Genomic DNA, 16,331 nt, shown 5'->3' with positions numbered 1-16,331 from the left:
ACCAGAATGTATGTAAAATGTGAATCTCAACTATAACCATAAAGTGATGCAACCGAACATGAAGTTGCAAGTCACGCCCCTCCCAGTCCAGTGGAGGACATAGTCATCACTACGGTGTACTGAAGTTCTGTCGTTGCATCATTTCAGGCGCTGAGGAGAATACTATTAATTCACACCTTTGTGTCAACGACAAAGGTATGTTTCTCACTAAACTATGTTAATGCGTTTTAGACATTTCAATCGAATGTGTATTTATCACGGAGTGAATCTTAACTCGTCTTTTCTATGGCCGGGTAGTTCGTGCGGTTTGACAAAGCCACATGGCACATTCGTGTACATTACCATGTGTGGAGCAGAGAGCGACACAGTATTTGTTTATTAATACATGTGATGGGGACTCGCTTTGTGAAACCGGTTTTGATGTCTAACAGTAATACTACTTCGAATACACAGTTTTATACGTTGACGTCAATAGTTTTGTAAAAAGTATCATAGTGTGGTGTGTTAGTGTCCTATCTGATTAGCGAAGGTACAAAATGTCCAATAGTCCGTTGTATAACCCTTCAAGTATTTCTTCCTTCTCGATATTTTTTTACATGAATACGGCCTTATTTATTTGATGAGATACATTTTTCCCTATACCCATCATGAGGTTGCTACAACCTAGCCTATGAATGAACTTTTACAACGTAGCTGCACACAGGGATTTGGAGTGCTTGTAAATAAAGGTAAAATTAAATTAAAAACAGGTCTAGAGATATATTTGAGGTGATAGACGGTGACATTCAATATCGCCTTGCACACTCTTGCCTGCATCTAGCTAATATAGGACGTAATCATTGGTCCAACAGTTGAAAACAGCGCCCCCGCCTAGACTGGAGGGTGGAGGGTAACACCCTGCATGTCTCTCATATGGACTGTCACTAGCAGTGACACTCATAATGACTTAAGTGCAATACAGTTGGAAAGTTATTAAATAAGATTTACTGGTGGATGGTATTTTTAGAGGTGCTTTAGTGGACAGTCAAGACAGTTTAAGTTTGGGATGGGCAACTGGCGGATCAACCCCCCCCCAACTCAGTCGGTGTCTCAATTTACTGTTGAGAGTTATAGTATACTGTACAAGGTGTAATTTGGTTGTGAATCAGCAGTTATGTCATTCACTCAATTAGCCTGCGTCAGCTAACATTTTTTAGATTGGTAAGTTAGTCTAGCCAGCTATCTAAACTTGTCATAGTCAAATTACAGTCTGGGGGGGGACCCCCATTGATTTTGTTAGTCACTCTCACTCAGATGGCACATTACCTGCAAACGTTTCTTTCCGACCATGGCAAAATGTGTAGAATTGCAGGAAATCTCTTCCCTGTCAAAAGGGAAGCAAAAATGTTTTGCTCGCAAGTTCGCTGCATGTGTGGTTATGGATGTGGGCACTCAGACCTGCGAGCCACTGCGGCCCCTCGTGATGAGTTCAGATTTTGTGGCCCCCACCCAAAAGTATGGTATGATAGGAAACTATAACACACCACACTATCTGATTAGCAAAGGTGCACTATGTCCATTTCTATTTCAGCATATTGGACGACTGTTATTCATATTCCATTTACCCAGTTCAATGTTACAGCGATAGGTATAGCTACTACTACGTGATACTCACATTTTCCTTATACCCATCATGAGGTTTCTCCAACGTAGCTTATTAATGAATGTTTATAATGTAGGTGCACACATGTCGAGAGACGGATGCAAACGAGAGTTTCTATTGTACAAATTCAAGTATGTTAATCCCCGTTTTGTTCCGTTTGCTTCCATTTAAGAAACTTTTTTCAACAGAATCCACGGAATGAATCCACCGCTTATCATGCGTAAACACACAGCCACGTATTTCTTCTTGCGTTTTATTCCTTCTGAGCGCTCCTCTTACCTCCTCCGGTCGCTTGTGGACTTCAATGCATACACATCAGCTGTATGTGATCAGGCAAAAAAAAAACGTTCCAAGCCAAACCACCACACACAGCCTGCATCGTTGTCACCATATTAGCTAAAGTAACGTCCTCGTCAACATTGCTAATAGAACTAATGCGTTAGTAAACCCACTACAATCATGCAGTATCTTTACAGTGTCGGGCCCCGGTGGCAAAAAATTAGTAAAACCACAAGCTTACCTTGACTTGGAAGAGTTCCAGTGTTGTGTTAGTCATAGCCAGCTAGCTAACATAGCATCCTGCTGTTTGGGCGGAGTGTTTCAGTAGGCTAAAATAGCTAAACTAGCTAGCTGCATCCGTGGCCTCCAACTGCTCTTAAACGCTAGTAAAACCAAATGCATGCTTTTCAACCGTTCGCTGCCTGCACCCGCACGCCCGACTAGCATCACCACCCTGGATGGTTCCGACCTTGAGTATGTGGACATCTATAAGTACCTAGGTGTCTGGCTAGACTGTAAACTCTCCTTCCAGACTCATAACAAACATCTCCAATCGAAAATCAAATCTAGAGGCGGCTTTCTATTCCGCAACAAAGCCTCCTTCACTCACGCTGCCAAACTTACCCTAGTAAAACTGACTATCCTACCGATCCTCGACTTCGGCGATGTCATCTACAAAATAGCTTCCAACACTCTACTCAGCAAACTGGATGCAGTTTATCACAGTGCTATCCGTTTTGTCACTAAAGCACCTTATACCACACACCACTGCGACCTGTATGCTCTAGTCGGCTGGCCCTAGCTACATATTCGTTGCCAGACCCACTGGCTCCAGGTCATCTACAAGTCCATGCTAGGTAAAGCTCCGCCTTATCTCAGTTCACTGGTCACGATGGCAACACCCACCCGTAGCATGCGCTCCAGCAGGTGAATGTCACTGATCATCCCTAAAGCCAACAACTCATTTGGCCGCCTTTCGTTCCAGTTCTCTGGTACCTGTGACTGGAACGAATTGCAAAAATCGCTGAAGTTGGAGACTTTTATCTCCCTCACCAACTTTAAACATCTGCTCTCTGAGCAGCTAACTGATCGCTGCAGCTGTACATAGTCCATCGGTAGATAGCCCACCCAATTTTACCTACCTCATCCCCATACTGTTTTTATTTATTTACTTTTCTGCTCTTTTGCACACCAATATCTCTACCTGTACATGACAATCTGATCATTTATCACTCCAGTGTTAATCTGCAAAATTGTAATTATTCGCCTACCTCCTCATGCCTTTTGCACACAATCTATATAGACTCATTTTTTTTCTACTGTGTTATTGACTTGTTAATTGTTTACTCCATGTGTAACTCTGTGTTGTCTGTTCACACTGCTATGCTTTATCTTGGCCAGGTCGCAGTTGCAACTGCGAACTTGTTCTCAACTAGCCTACCTGGTTAAATAAAGGTGAAAAAATAAAAAATTTGCTAGCTAAGTAAGTGAAACTGAAAGTGGGAAAAAAATGACAATCTCTCTATACATTTCTCTCTTACTTCTCCTTAATTGTCATTGTCTTTCTCTTTGAGTCAACTACTCACCACATGCACTGCAATGCTAGCTAGCTATATCTTATGGTTTCAGTACTAGATTAATTCTCTGATCCTTTGATTGGGGGGACAACATGTCAGTTCGTGCTGCAAGAGCTCTGATAGGTAGGAGGACATCCTCCGGAGGTTGTCATAATTGCTGTGTAAGTCTATTGTAAGGGGTTAGAACCAAGAGCCTCTTAGATTTTTTTATTGAAGCTAGCTGTCCTCCGGCTACACCATGGTGCTACCCTACAGAGTGCTGTTGAGGCTACTGTAGACCTTCTTTGCAAAATAGTGTGTTTTGATCATTTTTTGGTGGCGTGATTATATTTAGTATTGTTTTATCTAAAAAGGATAACTTTTTACATGTTTTACTATTTTTATGAAATTCACTGAGGATGGTTCTGCCCTTCCTCCCGAGGAGCCTCCACTGGTTGAAAGGTTGTAAAGAACAGTTACGAAAGGGGCACTAGTCTCTGGACCATCTTCTCTGCCCTTTGTGGCATGTATTTATTACACCCTCTCCCTCTTTCTATCTCCCCCGCCCCGCTCTCTCCAGCCCCAGGATGTGTGGTATATGGGCCTTGTTTGGCAGTGACGAGTGCCTGTCGGTTCAGTGCACCAGCGCTATGAAGATTGCCCACCGAGGCCCTGACGCCTTTCGCTTTGAGAATGTCAACGGCTTCACAAACTGTTGTTTCGGCTTCCATCGCCTGGCTATTGTAGACCAGCTGTATGGCATGCAGCCCATCCGCATCAAGAAGTTCCCCTATCTCTGGCTTGTCTACAACGGAGAAATCTACAACCACCATACGGTAGGTCTAGCCTGGAATCCACATTGTTTCACTGTTTCACAAATCCCAGGCTCAATAGATTTGCAAACACCACAGTAATTATGGCCCATAGACATATAAGGTATAGCCTGGAATCCAGATTGTGTTACTGTTTTATGTCACAAATCCCAGGCTATGGTAGGAGATCTACAAATCACACAGTAGTTACGGCCCATAGACATATAGTAAGGTATTGCCTGAAATCCAAACTTCTGAGCCCCAGGCTACTGTAGGAATGGAGATGGTACCAGGCCTCAAGGAACCCTAGTATCTGGCCAAGAACGTATTGAGTTTCTACTTGCAGGTCACGAAGCAGGGATATAGTATGGCTTTAGGCCAGTTAACTCCTCCTTTCTTAAAAAGGTACTATTTCTATGCCAAAGAGACTTACGTGGCCAAAGAAGGTAAGTCAACTTTTGTTAATGTGAGTTTGTGAAAACGGGGAGGGAAGAAAGTCTTAATGTCTTCAAAGATCATATTGATAATGGTATTATCTGTCTTTAAAAAAAATGGCATTAAATTATCTCATCATCTTTTGTAGTATGCACAATTGTTGGATGTGATTGTGCATACATTACTTACAATCCATTGTGATTCAGTTATAAGCATGTATACTACCCTTTGTATTCATTTGGACAGTGAAGCTTTATACTCCAGCATTATGGATTTGAGATCAAATGTTTTAGGAGGTGACAGTACAGAATGTACATTTTATTTTAGGGTATTTTCATACATATCTGATTTACTGTTTAGATAATGAGTGAGAAAGTATCAGAGGCATAAATATCATACCCCCTAAAAATGCTAAACTCCCCTGTTATTTGTAATGGTGAGAGGGTAGCATGTTTTGAGGGCATGATCCTTGTGCATCTAACTTTCTCACTCATCATTATTCACGATTCATTTATGATTATCTGTAATCATTGTAGCATCCACAAGTCCGGGCTATGAATGGGTCATTCAGAGACTTGTCTTGAAGCCACTCCTGCGTTGTCTTGGGTGTGTGCTTAGGGTCGTTGTCCTGTTGGAAGGTGAACCTTCACCCCAGTTTGAGTTCCAGAGCACTCTGGGGCAGGTTTTCATCAAGGATCTTCCTGTACTTTGCTCCGTTCATCTTTGCCTCGATCCTAACTAGTCTCCCAGTCCCTTCTGCTGAAAAACATCCCAACATGCTTCACCGTAGCGATGGTGCCAGATTTCCTCCAGATGTGACACTTGGCATTCAGGCCAAGGAGTTCTATCTTGGTTTCATCAGACCAGAGAATCTTGTTTCTCATGGTCTGAGAGTCTTTAGGTGCCTTTTGGTAAACTCCAAGCGGGCTGTCATGTGCCTTTTATTGAGGAGTGGCTTCTGTCTGTCCACTCTACCGTAAAGGCCTGATTGGTGGAGTGCTGTAGAGATGGTTGTCTTTCTGGTAGGTTATCCTATCTCCACAGAGGAACTCTGAAACTCTGTCAGAGTGACCATCGGGTTCTTGGCCACCTCCCTGACCAAGGACGGCTCTTCTCCCCCAATTGCTCTGTTTGGCCAGGTGGCCAGCTCTAGAAAGAGTCTTAGTGGTTCCAAACTTCTTCCATTTAAGAATGATGGAGGCCACTGTGTTCTTGGGGACCTTCAATGCAGCAGAAATTGTTTGGTACCCTTCCCCAGATCTGTGCCTCAATACACAATCCTGTCTCAGAGCTCCACTGACAATTTCCTGAACCTCATGGCTTGGTTTTTGCTCTGACATGCACTGTCAACTGTGGGACCTTATATAGACAGGTGTGCCCCTTTTCAAATCATGTCCAATCAATTGAATTTATCACAGGTGGACTCCAATCAAGTTGTTGAAACATCTCAAGGATGATCAATGGAAACAGGATGCATCTGAGTTCAATTTTGAGTCATAGCAAAGGGTCGCTTTGTCATTATGGGGTATTGTGTGTAGATTGCTGAGGATTTTTTAAATTTGATCCATTTTAGAATAAGGCTGTAACCAACATAATAAAATGTGGAAAAGGTCAAGGCGTCTGAATACTTTCCTAAGGCACTGTCAGTTTGAAAATACCCTCAAATAAAAGGGGACATTCTGTACTGTTGCCTCATGCTGGATTATAGAGCCCAGTGGTGTAAAGTACTTACGTAAATAAATTAAAGTAGTTTTTTGGGGGTATCTGTACTCTACTTTACTATTTATATTTTTGACAACTTTTACTTTTACTCTTCTACATTTCTAAAGAATTTACATTGTGAATGCTTAGCAGGACAGGAAAATGGTCCAATTCACTCACTTATCAAGAGAACAACCCTGGTCATCCCTACTGCCTCTGATCTGGCAGACTCACTAAACACAAATGCTTCGTTTGTAAATTATGTCTGAGTGTTCCTCTGGCTGTCCGTAAATTTTAAAAGCAGAAAAGGAATTTGAAATGATTTATACTTTTACTCTTGATTCTTAAGTTATGTATATTTTAGCAATTACATTTACTATTGATGCTTAAGTATATTTAAGACTAAATAGTTTAAACTTTTACTCAAGTAGTATTTTACTGGGTGACTTTTACTTGAGTCATTTTCTATTAGTGTCTTTACTTTTACTCGAGTAGGATGATTGGGTACTTTTTCCACCACTGATAGAGCCAAATTAAAGGTTTTTGCTTCACTGTCCAAATAAATATGTTGGTGAGTGTATGTCATGAGCATGTATGACCACTTCTAATGTCTTATGTCTCATAATAATTCTAATACTTTTCTCCATCTTCCTCCCTCTTTAGCTGAAGGAGCGGTTTGAGTTTACTGACTACCAGACCAAAGTAGATGGTGAGATCCTGCTTCACCTGTATGAGCGCTTCGGCATTCAGAAGATGGCGTCCCTATTGGATGGAGTGTTCGCCTTCGTCCTCCTGGACACAGCCAATAGGAAGGTTTTCCTGGGGAGGGATACGTATGGCGTGCGGCCCTTGTTCAAACTACTGACTGACGACGGCTTCCTGGCTGTGTGCTCTGAGGCAAAAGGTGAGAGGGGACTACTTACTTGATATCTCCATTGGGGTTGAGCTGTTTTGGTTGCTACACAAGTGGATTAAAGAACAATACCTATTCAGGATAGGATTGGAAGAACTTTGTCACAGAGTGTAGAAAAAAAATTAACTGCTCAACTCTATTGCTATTCAATGGAAATTCACTTGGTCAAGTACAATTGTAACAAAATGCTAAGATGTTTCTAGTGTGTAACAACAGTGTTACTACACAGATATGATAACAACTTAATCTAAAGTGTTTCCATGTTTGTTCTTAAACACATGCTTTTTCTGTTTGTTCCCAGGTCTGACTGATATCACCCACTCAATGTCCTCACCTCCTAAGATCACTCCATTCCTCCCAGGACACTTTGAGGTGTTTGACCTGAAGCCCACAGGGAAGGTAGGGTCTATTCAGATGGACCGCTTCCACTGCTGCACCCAGGAGCCCAACCACGCTGCCTATGACACAGTAGAGAGGCTCCCCTCAGGTACACACCCATCCATAGTATTTCCATAATGTCAGCATCATGATTGACAGCGGCCATTGTAGTCACTGACAATCGGAGTTGGATGTGTAGTATGCTAGAGTTGATTTGCTGGTCTTCAAACATTCAGTTGACTGGTCCCTGTGTGATGACAGTAAGATCTCTTGCTGTCCTCTGTAGGTTTTGTCCCAGAAACAGTGAAGAGCAACATCCGGTCTTTGTTTGACAACGCTGTCCGGAAACGCCTCATGGCCCACAGGAGGATCGGCTGTCTTCTCTCAGGTACAAATAATGATTATTACAGAGTATGTTTGCCTCTTTGTGTAGTGTCACACATGAAAGCTTGTGGCTTGAGTTAGTAATGCTTGAGGTCTTTTACTTGTTGTTTTCACTAATGCTTGTCTGTGCAAATGCATAAATGATAATACATTCTTATTATCTTTACACCATAGGTCAAATTAAACGTGTGATAATCTAGTAAATGAGGTGTGTGACTGTTATTATATATTTCTATCAGGTGGTTTGGACTCTAGTCTGGTGGCAGCTACGCTGGTTAAACTGGCCAAAGAGGAAAAGTTGAAGTACCCCATCCAGACCTTCGCTATCGGGGCTGAAGACAGCCCAGACATTCTGGCTGCTCGCAAGGTGAGTGAGGCTCTCTCCAGCCTCCATAGAGAGACTCTGCCTTATAATATAATGGGGATGATATTGTTATGGAACGGGTTGGGTAGGTCTTAGGAGCATGATTAGAAACTACCACTTCTACACTCCATCCCCAGGAGGGCGGCAGCAACCGGGTCCAGGTGCTCTGTCAAGCCTTGATGAAGCCCATAGGTACAGGCAATCAGGTTGAGCGTGAATGATTCAGAGAGAGGTGGCCATAGAGCCCCTCGGCGTGCAAGTCTTTATTTTTTTGTTTTAGTTAACCTTTTCAGTTTTGGAGCGGTCTTTTGAAGTTTATTTTTGTAAATATATATTTTGGTCACCCTTTTCAACAACAAATAATAATCTGCTTGGGCTAGCTGACCCATAGGAGTCAGGATGGAGCTGGCCCTGGATCCCTGTAAGTTCGCTGTCTCCTGAGCACATGTACATACAGCACTGACCTCATACGCTGATTTCTCACACAGATGCACATCTTGCATCAAGTTACAGACCAGTTGAGGCCTAAGACTTCTAGACTTAGCGAGCGCAACAATATTAGCAGGCTAGTTAATCAGTTTCGTAACAAAAAATATAATCAGTAATAATCTAACTTTATTTTTGTATCACCTTTTACTCAATACATTACAGCTCCCAGGGCATTACAAAGGAGCATTTAAAATAATGAAAACGCAACATAATAGAATAATACAAATATAATACCAAAGACTCCTTTTGTGAAGAAGCCTGTGAAGTCATTGCTCCTTGTAATTGTAAAAGAGTATGTGTTCTCAATAAACTGAAGGCAATAAATATGAATGAATGTCTTGGTGAATGCCTTGTGTTGTTCTAGGTGGCGTCCTACATCGGCAGTGAGCACCACGAGGTGAACTTCACCCCTGAGGAGGGTCTCAAAGCCGTGGAGGAGGTCATCTTTCACCTGGAGACCTATGACATCACCACCATACGCGCCTCTGTCGGTGAGAGAGCACACTGTCCCATCTTAGATTGGCCTAGACCTCCAAACACCAATCAGAAGTGGTGTCCCATTGAAAATGAATTAATAGGCTATGAGAATGACACATTTGTGAAATACCGAGACACGAGACAGCTTCTTTGTACCTTGTCAATGTGCCCAATGGCCTGGACAAAGGGAGTCTGGACAGGCTGCATTCCTTTTCCTCCTGATTGGCTGGATTGAATCCCAGTGGAATCCTGGGAGATTAGTGAGTGTGGCCTGTAAAAGCCTGTCAATAGAGAGAAGCAATCAGCCAGACCTTGGCCTAATATGTTGATGAAATATGTGATTCAGTTTGTCTGGTACAATTGAACAGTCCCAAAAGTGCAAACTTGAAGTAAAGACCAAATTTCATGTGATGATCAGTTTACTTTCATTTACTTTTTTCCTGCAAAATACAGATGGTTGTATTTGCCTCTAGATGGCGCAATAACCTTTTTTATAAGAAATGTACAGTATATTTGGCAAGGCTTTAGTTATAGCCAAAGGAGTACTTCAACTCAATTCTGTTTCCAATAATCCTTTCTCATTCTGCAGGCATGTACCTAGTGTCAAAGTACATCCGTGAGAAGACTGACAGCGTGGTGATCTTCTCTGGGGAAGGCTCTGACGAGCTGACACAAGGATACATCTACTTCCACAAGGTACTGTAAGTCTGTTCCACATCAGAGATGTCGTTCTCTCCCCCTCACCAAATTTCATGTACCAGACAGTGTTGTGGTGACTGCAGTAGTCAATTCAGGAAGTGCAGGAATTGAAAATATTTATTAGAAATCAATGGGAAATTCCTGGTTTGACTTAATTGAAAATGGAATTGAATCCAACCCTGGAACCAGTTATTATGTCTGGGAATATGAGCTGAGTTGTTGTGTTTCCTGTTCCAGGCTCCCACTCCCAAGGCAGCAGCAGAAGACAGTGTTCGTCTGTTGAAGGAGCTGTACCTGTTTGACGTGCTCAGAGCAGACCGCACCACCTCTGCACACGGGTAGGGGCATCAACCTATTTTTCAATACATTCATTAATTTTTACATCCATTCCTCAAACTTGTCAGATCGCAATCTGCTCTTCTTTCTTTCTTTCTTTCTTTCTTTCTTTCTTTCTTTCTTTCTTTCTTTCTTTCTTTCAAGAAGCTATAGGTTTAATACAGAAGATCTAGGATTCTGACTTTCTTCTTCTCTCTACAGTCTAGAGCTGAGAGTGCCTTTCCTGGACCACAGGTTCACAGCGTACTACCTCTCCCTGCCTGAGGAGATGAGGCAACCTAAGGTCAGTTTTCTCAGCCTTATCACCAAATGCTCACTATCCCAATCTCCCTATCCCCTACATTTGTCTCTGATTAGATAATGGAGTGTGAAATCGGAAGTAATGTACTGTTAGGTTCTAAATAACAGAATAAAAACTGATGGACAACTATGAAAAGCTCAAACCAAGTTTGTTCACCCAATGGGTCAGACAGCTGAACAGACAAAGCCATGTTCCCACCAGCCCAAGTATATCTACCCCACGTTAGGTGAAGTCTCCTTCTTCCCTCTAAACATTACATCTTTATTGCTAGGCAGGAAGCATAGTGATGTGGGTAATAACTGTTCCTTCTCCCTTAATGTGACCTGACCTCGGCCCCCATTCCTCACTAATCCACAGCTCTCCACCCTTATCAATGACCACATCCATGTGATTGCCTTTCCCTTACTCAGGAACATTCCAAGGCCCTAGCTCATATCTATCCTTAATTGACCCCACCATATACATTCCTCCTACAGATTACCATTAACTTCTGGTGTAGCAAGTCCTTTCCATAGGATACCTGATGTCTAACAATAACGTAAACGGTCTTCAATGCCCTCTCTCTCCCTCAGTGTCATGAATAAGGATATTTCATATTTTCACTTTAGAAGTCAGAACCCATCAGTATTATTGCAAAAGTGGAAAAGATGTGTATTGAGTGATTGTAAGTGTTGTGTATCCAAATCAGAGTCATTGCAATAAAAATCTGTCTCTAAACATGTAAAGGGTTCCAGTGCTATAATTCCAAACACAGTTCAGTTTGACTGAGGGATGTGTGTGTAACCAGGATGGAGTGGAGAAGCACCTCCTCAGAGACTCATTTAAAGGTCTGAACCTGATCCCAGACGAGATCCTATGGCGGCGTAAAGAGGCCTTCAGTGACGGAATAATGTCTGTCAAGAAGTCCTGGTACAACAGCCTGCAGGACCAGATGGAGTCTGAGGTATTTTTGTATTTGTATTATTATGGATCCCCATTAGCTGCTGCAAAAGCAGCAGCTACTCTTCCTGGGGTCCAGCCAAATTAAGGCAGTTTATACAATTTTCAAACATTACAAAACATTCACAGATTTCACAACACACTGAGTTCCCTCAGGCCTCTACTCCACCACAACCACATATCTACATTACTAAATCCATGTGTATGTATAGTGTTGTCGTGTGTGTGTGTGTGTATGCACGTGCTGCCGATGTTTGTTGCTTCACAGTCCCGCTGTTCCATACGTTTAAAAAAAATCTGTTTTATTTATTTTTTATCTAATTTTACTGCTTGCGTCCGTTTCTTGATGTGGCATAGAGTTCCATTGTGTCATGGCTCTATGTAGTACTGTGTATCTCCCATTGTCTGTTCTGGACTTCGGGACTGTGGCATGTTTTGTGGGGTATGCATGGGTGTCCGAGCTGTGTGCCAGTAGTTTAGACAGACAGCTCGGTGCATTCAACATGTCAATACCTCTCATAAATAAAAGTAGTGATGAAGTCAATCTCTCCTCCACTTTCAGCCAGGAGAGATTGACATTCATATTATTAATATTATCTTTGTGTACATCCGAGGGCCAGCTGTGCTGCTCTGTTCTGAGCCAATTGCAATTTTCCTAACACTCCTTTTTTGTGGCACCTGACCACATGACTGAACAGTAGTCCAGGTGCAACAAAACTAGGTGCCTTTAGGACCTGTTATGTTGATAGTGTTGTTAAGAAGGCAGAGCATCACTTTATTATGGACAGACTTCTCCCCATCTCAGCTACTACTGTATCAATATGTTTTGACCATGCCAGTTTACATTCTAGTGTTACTCCAAGCAGTTTAGTCATCTCAACTTTCTCAATTTCCACATTATTTATTACAAGATTTAGTTGAGGTTTAGGGTTTAGTGAGTGCTTTGTCCCAAATACAATGCTTTTAGTTTTAGAAATATTTCGGGCTAACTTATTCCTTGCTACTCACTCTGAAACTAACTGCAGCACTTTAAGCGTTGCAGTCATTTCAGTCGCTGTAGTAGCTGACGTGTAGTGTTTTGAGTTATCCGCATATATAGAAACTCTGGCTTTACTCAGTCAGTGGCATGTCGTTAGTAAAAATGGAAAAAAGCACATACAAATACACACAGTCATACACACACACACATGCACGCTGGCACATGACATATGCACACCCACACACACATTCTGACTCCTTCTTTCACTCCTCCAAGGTGAACGACTTCCAGCTGGAGAAGTCTCCTAAGACGTTCCCGTTCCTCCCTCCCAGAACCAAAGAGGCGTACTTCTACCGCCAGGTGTTTGAGAAGCTTTACCCGGGCCAGGCTGAGTGGCTCAGCCACTACTGGATGCCCCGCTGGATCAATGCTACAGACCCCTCAGCCAGAACCCTCTCCATCTACAAGCCTGAAAAGGACCAGTGATACAGAAACAACAGTGGCTCTTTTCCAGTGTCCTCACTTGCGTAGCACTTAGAGTGAAGCAGTCTATTGAGCATGCATGCATTCTAAGTGGTATGATAGTATGGATATTGGAACGTAGATTGTGTCAGCTGTCAATCACTTGTGCCATTATTACTACACCTCATCTTCACACCATTACTACACCTCCCCTTCACAACATACCTATCTGGAAACAGTCTGATGCTAAAGTTGTGATTTTTATGGAATTTTGGGTAACGATTAGGCTTACTTTTCATGCAAATGGTCACGGTTATTGTAATTTTGGTTTAAAAATGGTTTGACCTTGTAACGCTTCATAATGCATCTAAACCTAATGAATAGAACACAGCATTGGTGACATCCCTGTTTCAAAAACGAATGGATTTGACCTCTTGGAACTTTTGGAAATGAAACTTCTCCCAACCGTGCCGTTCCGCTCATAAAATGATTACCAACTTTTTTCATGTAAAACTGCTATTTGGTAAATTATTTATACTTATAAAGTTGAATCCCCATTCTCCTGAAACTTGAATCCCCCTTTTCCTAAAATTAATTTATTAAGACTATTTTTTAGTTCACGTTATTGACCATAATTGTCGGTTACACAATTATGCGATAATTATGGCAGCTCTATGGAGGAATCATCAAGCTCTAGTACTTAACCAGTGTTAATTACAGTTACAGGGTCAGTACTGATTTGGGAAACTGCTGTTTCACTAGGAATAGTTGATCATGTTGGAAGACTGGAATGATGCTGTAGGCCATCTATCTGGAATTCAGTAGCACTACTGTAATGCTTTCATCGATTATAGTACCATATGTTGATTACACAGTACATATTATATCTAAATTACATACATATTTTAACAGCTTCAGACATTGGCTAAACCTTAACCTGATATTTAACTGTTCCTAATGAGTGCTTTTTTCTGTCATTTACATTAAGTTAGATGCGTATAACCGGTACCGCAATTGTCCTTTTGCCTCTTACCCAGACAGGGAGTAGACTGTAATAGGTTCAATTCCATGCAAGAAGATGTCTTGATTATGTCACAGGAGACAATAGATAGGATAGCTTTTAGGTATAGATCAGTTGCGGTCAGTGCCGTTCTATTTCAGCATGTTGGATGACTGTCATTCATATTCCATTCAGCCAGTTCAATGTAACAGCGATAGGTTCAGACTACTACGTGCTTCTCATATTTTCCCTATTGAGGTGACAGACGGTGACATTCAATACCGCCTTGCACTCTCTGTCCTGCATCTAGCTGATATAGGACGTAATCATTGGTCCAACAGTTGAAACAGCGCCCCCGCCTAGACTGGAGGGTACACCCTGCATGGCCTGGGTCTCTCATATGGACTGTCACTCAGTGACACTGGCGATGTCTAACAATGACACAACTCTGTTTCTCCCCGTTTTGTTCCGTTTGCTCACTTTTTAAGAAACGCGTTTCAACAGAATCCGCGGAATGAATACACCGCTGATCACGCGTAAACACAGCCACGTTGTATTTCTTCTCGCATCTGCGCGCTCTTACCTCTTCCCGTCGCGTGTGGACTTCAATGCACAACACATCAGCTGTATGTGATCAGGCAAAAAAAACAACTTTTCAAGCCAAACCACCACACACAGCCTGCATCGTTGTCACCATATTAGCTAAAGTAACGTCCTCGTCAACATTGCTAATATAACTAATGCGTTAGTAAACCCACTACAATCATGCAGTAACTTTACAGTGTATAGTCAGTAAGCAGTTACACCGTCAGGCCCCGGGGGCAATAATTTAATAAAACCACAAGCTTACCTTGACTTGGAAGAGTTCCAGTGTTGTGTTAGTCATAGCCAGCGGGCTAAAATGGCATCCTGCTGTTTGGGCGGAGTGTTTCAGTAGGCTAAACTAGCTCGCTGCATTTACTAGCTAAAAAACGACAATCTCTCTATATACACTTCTCTCTTGCTTCTCCTGCAAATGGAAGAAATTAATTTGTTCAAAACTGTTCAACTATTTTCTTTCTCTCTCTTTGAGTCAACTACGCACCACATGCACTGCAGTGCTAGCTAGTTATAGCTTATGCTTTCAGTACTAGATTAATTATCTGATCCTTTGATTGGGTGGACAACATGTCATTTTGTATTTGTATTGATTATGGATCCACATTGCTGCAAGAGCTCTGATAGGTAGGAGGACATCCTCCAGAGGTTGTTATAATTACTGTGTAAGTCTATGGAAGGGGTTGAGAACCATGAGCCTCCGAGGTTTTGTTTTGAAGTCGATGTACCCAGAGGAGGACTGAAGCTAGCTGTCCTCCTGCTACACCTTGGTGCTACCCTACAGAGTGCTGCTGAGTCTACTGTAGACCTTTGCAAAATAGTGTTTTAATCATTTATTTGGTGACGTGATTATATTTATTATAGTATTGTTTCATCTAAAAAAGAATTACTTTAAAAAGTTTTACTTAAAAAAAATGAAATTCACTGAGGATGGTTCTCCCCTTCCACCTCTGAGGAGCCTCCACTGGTATAGATGGTATAGACATTCTCCTGTTCTTTACCCAACCTGATGAAGAGAAGTATCCCAATTCAACTCATGTCTTTTAAACATTTTAAATGTCAGAACAGAATTATGATGAAACTTTGTAATGCTTTGATGCCTTGATCAATCCCCAAGGTTATCTTTCTTTGAACATTTCTTATTGAAAAGGATAATCGCTCACCATTAAAAAAGTAGTATTTTATTGAAGCAACTATAAAAGCTTGACTATCGGGCCATAATCATAACAACATGTTTTCACCCCCCCTTTTTTTGTTGCTATAATTATTATCCTAATCAGAGCAAAGACCATGACATGGTGTAATAGTGACTATAAACCATAATAAAGTGTGTGTGTGTGGATGTGTGTTTTTGTATTTATGTGAGGGTTCTTGCGTGAGTGTGTCGTTGAGATAACAATAGAATGTGTTACAGATTGAATGTCAAGCTGGGAACAACATGATTCAATTGAAGACGAAACATACTTGAGACAGACTCGTATAATGGGTTACATTACTTAAGGAAAATAGTGAAACCAAAAGACACACTGGAAGTTGGATGCTAACCATGGTGCATTTGATTGCACTTTGTTTTCTCAACTATGATCCA

At 41.8% G+C, this 16,331-nt stretch overlaps 1 protein-coding gene across 1 annotated transcript; it reads left to right on the top strand.

Moving 5' to 3' along the window:
• The first annotated feature begins 85 nt into the window (after positions 1 to 85).
• On the top strand, positions 86 to 16,081 carry asns (asparagine synthetase). Its single transcript, XM_064980066.1, has 12 exons — positions 86 to 195; positions 4,058 to 4,313; positions 7,089 to 7,329; positions 7,640 to 7,825; positions 8,003 to 8,104; positions 8,340 to 8,467; positions 9,318 to 9,444; positions 10,020 to 10,126; positions 10,367 to 10,467; positions 10,667 to 10,748; positions 11,554 to 11,709; positions 12,961 to 16,081. The coding sequence occupies exons 2-12, from the start codon at positions 4,065 to 4,067 to the stop codon at positions 13,168 to 13,170; spliced, it is 1,689 nt and encodes a 562-aa protein (XP_064836138.1). The 5' UTR covers positions 86 to 195; positions 4,058 to 4,064; the 3' UTR covers positions 13,171 to 16,081.
• The last annotated feature ends 250 nt before the right edge of the window (positions 16,082 to 16,331 follow it).

This window comes from Oncorhynchus masou, chromosome 12 (assembly GCF_036934945.1).
Source record: "Oncorhynchus masou masou isolate Uvic2021 chromosome 12, UVic_Omas_1.1, whole genome shotgun sequence".
NCBI lineage: Eukaryota > Metazoa > Chordata > Actinopteri > Salmoniformes > Salmonidae > Oncorhynchus > Oncorhynchus masou.
This window is presented reverse-complemented; position numbering and strand designations above follow the sequence as displayed.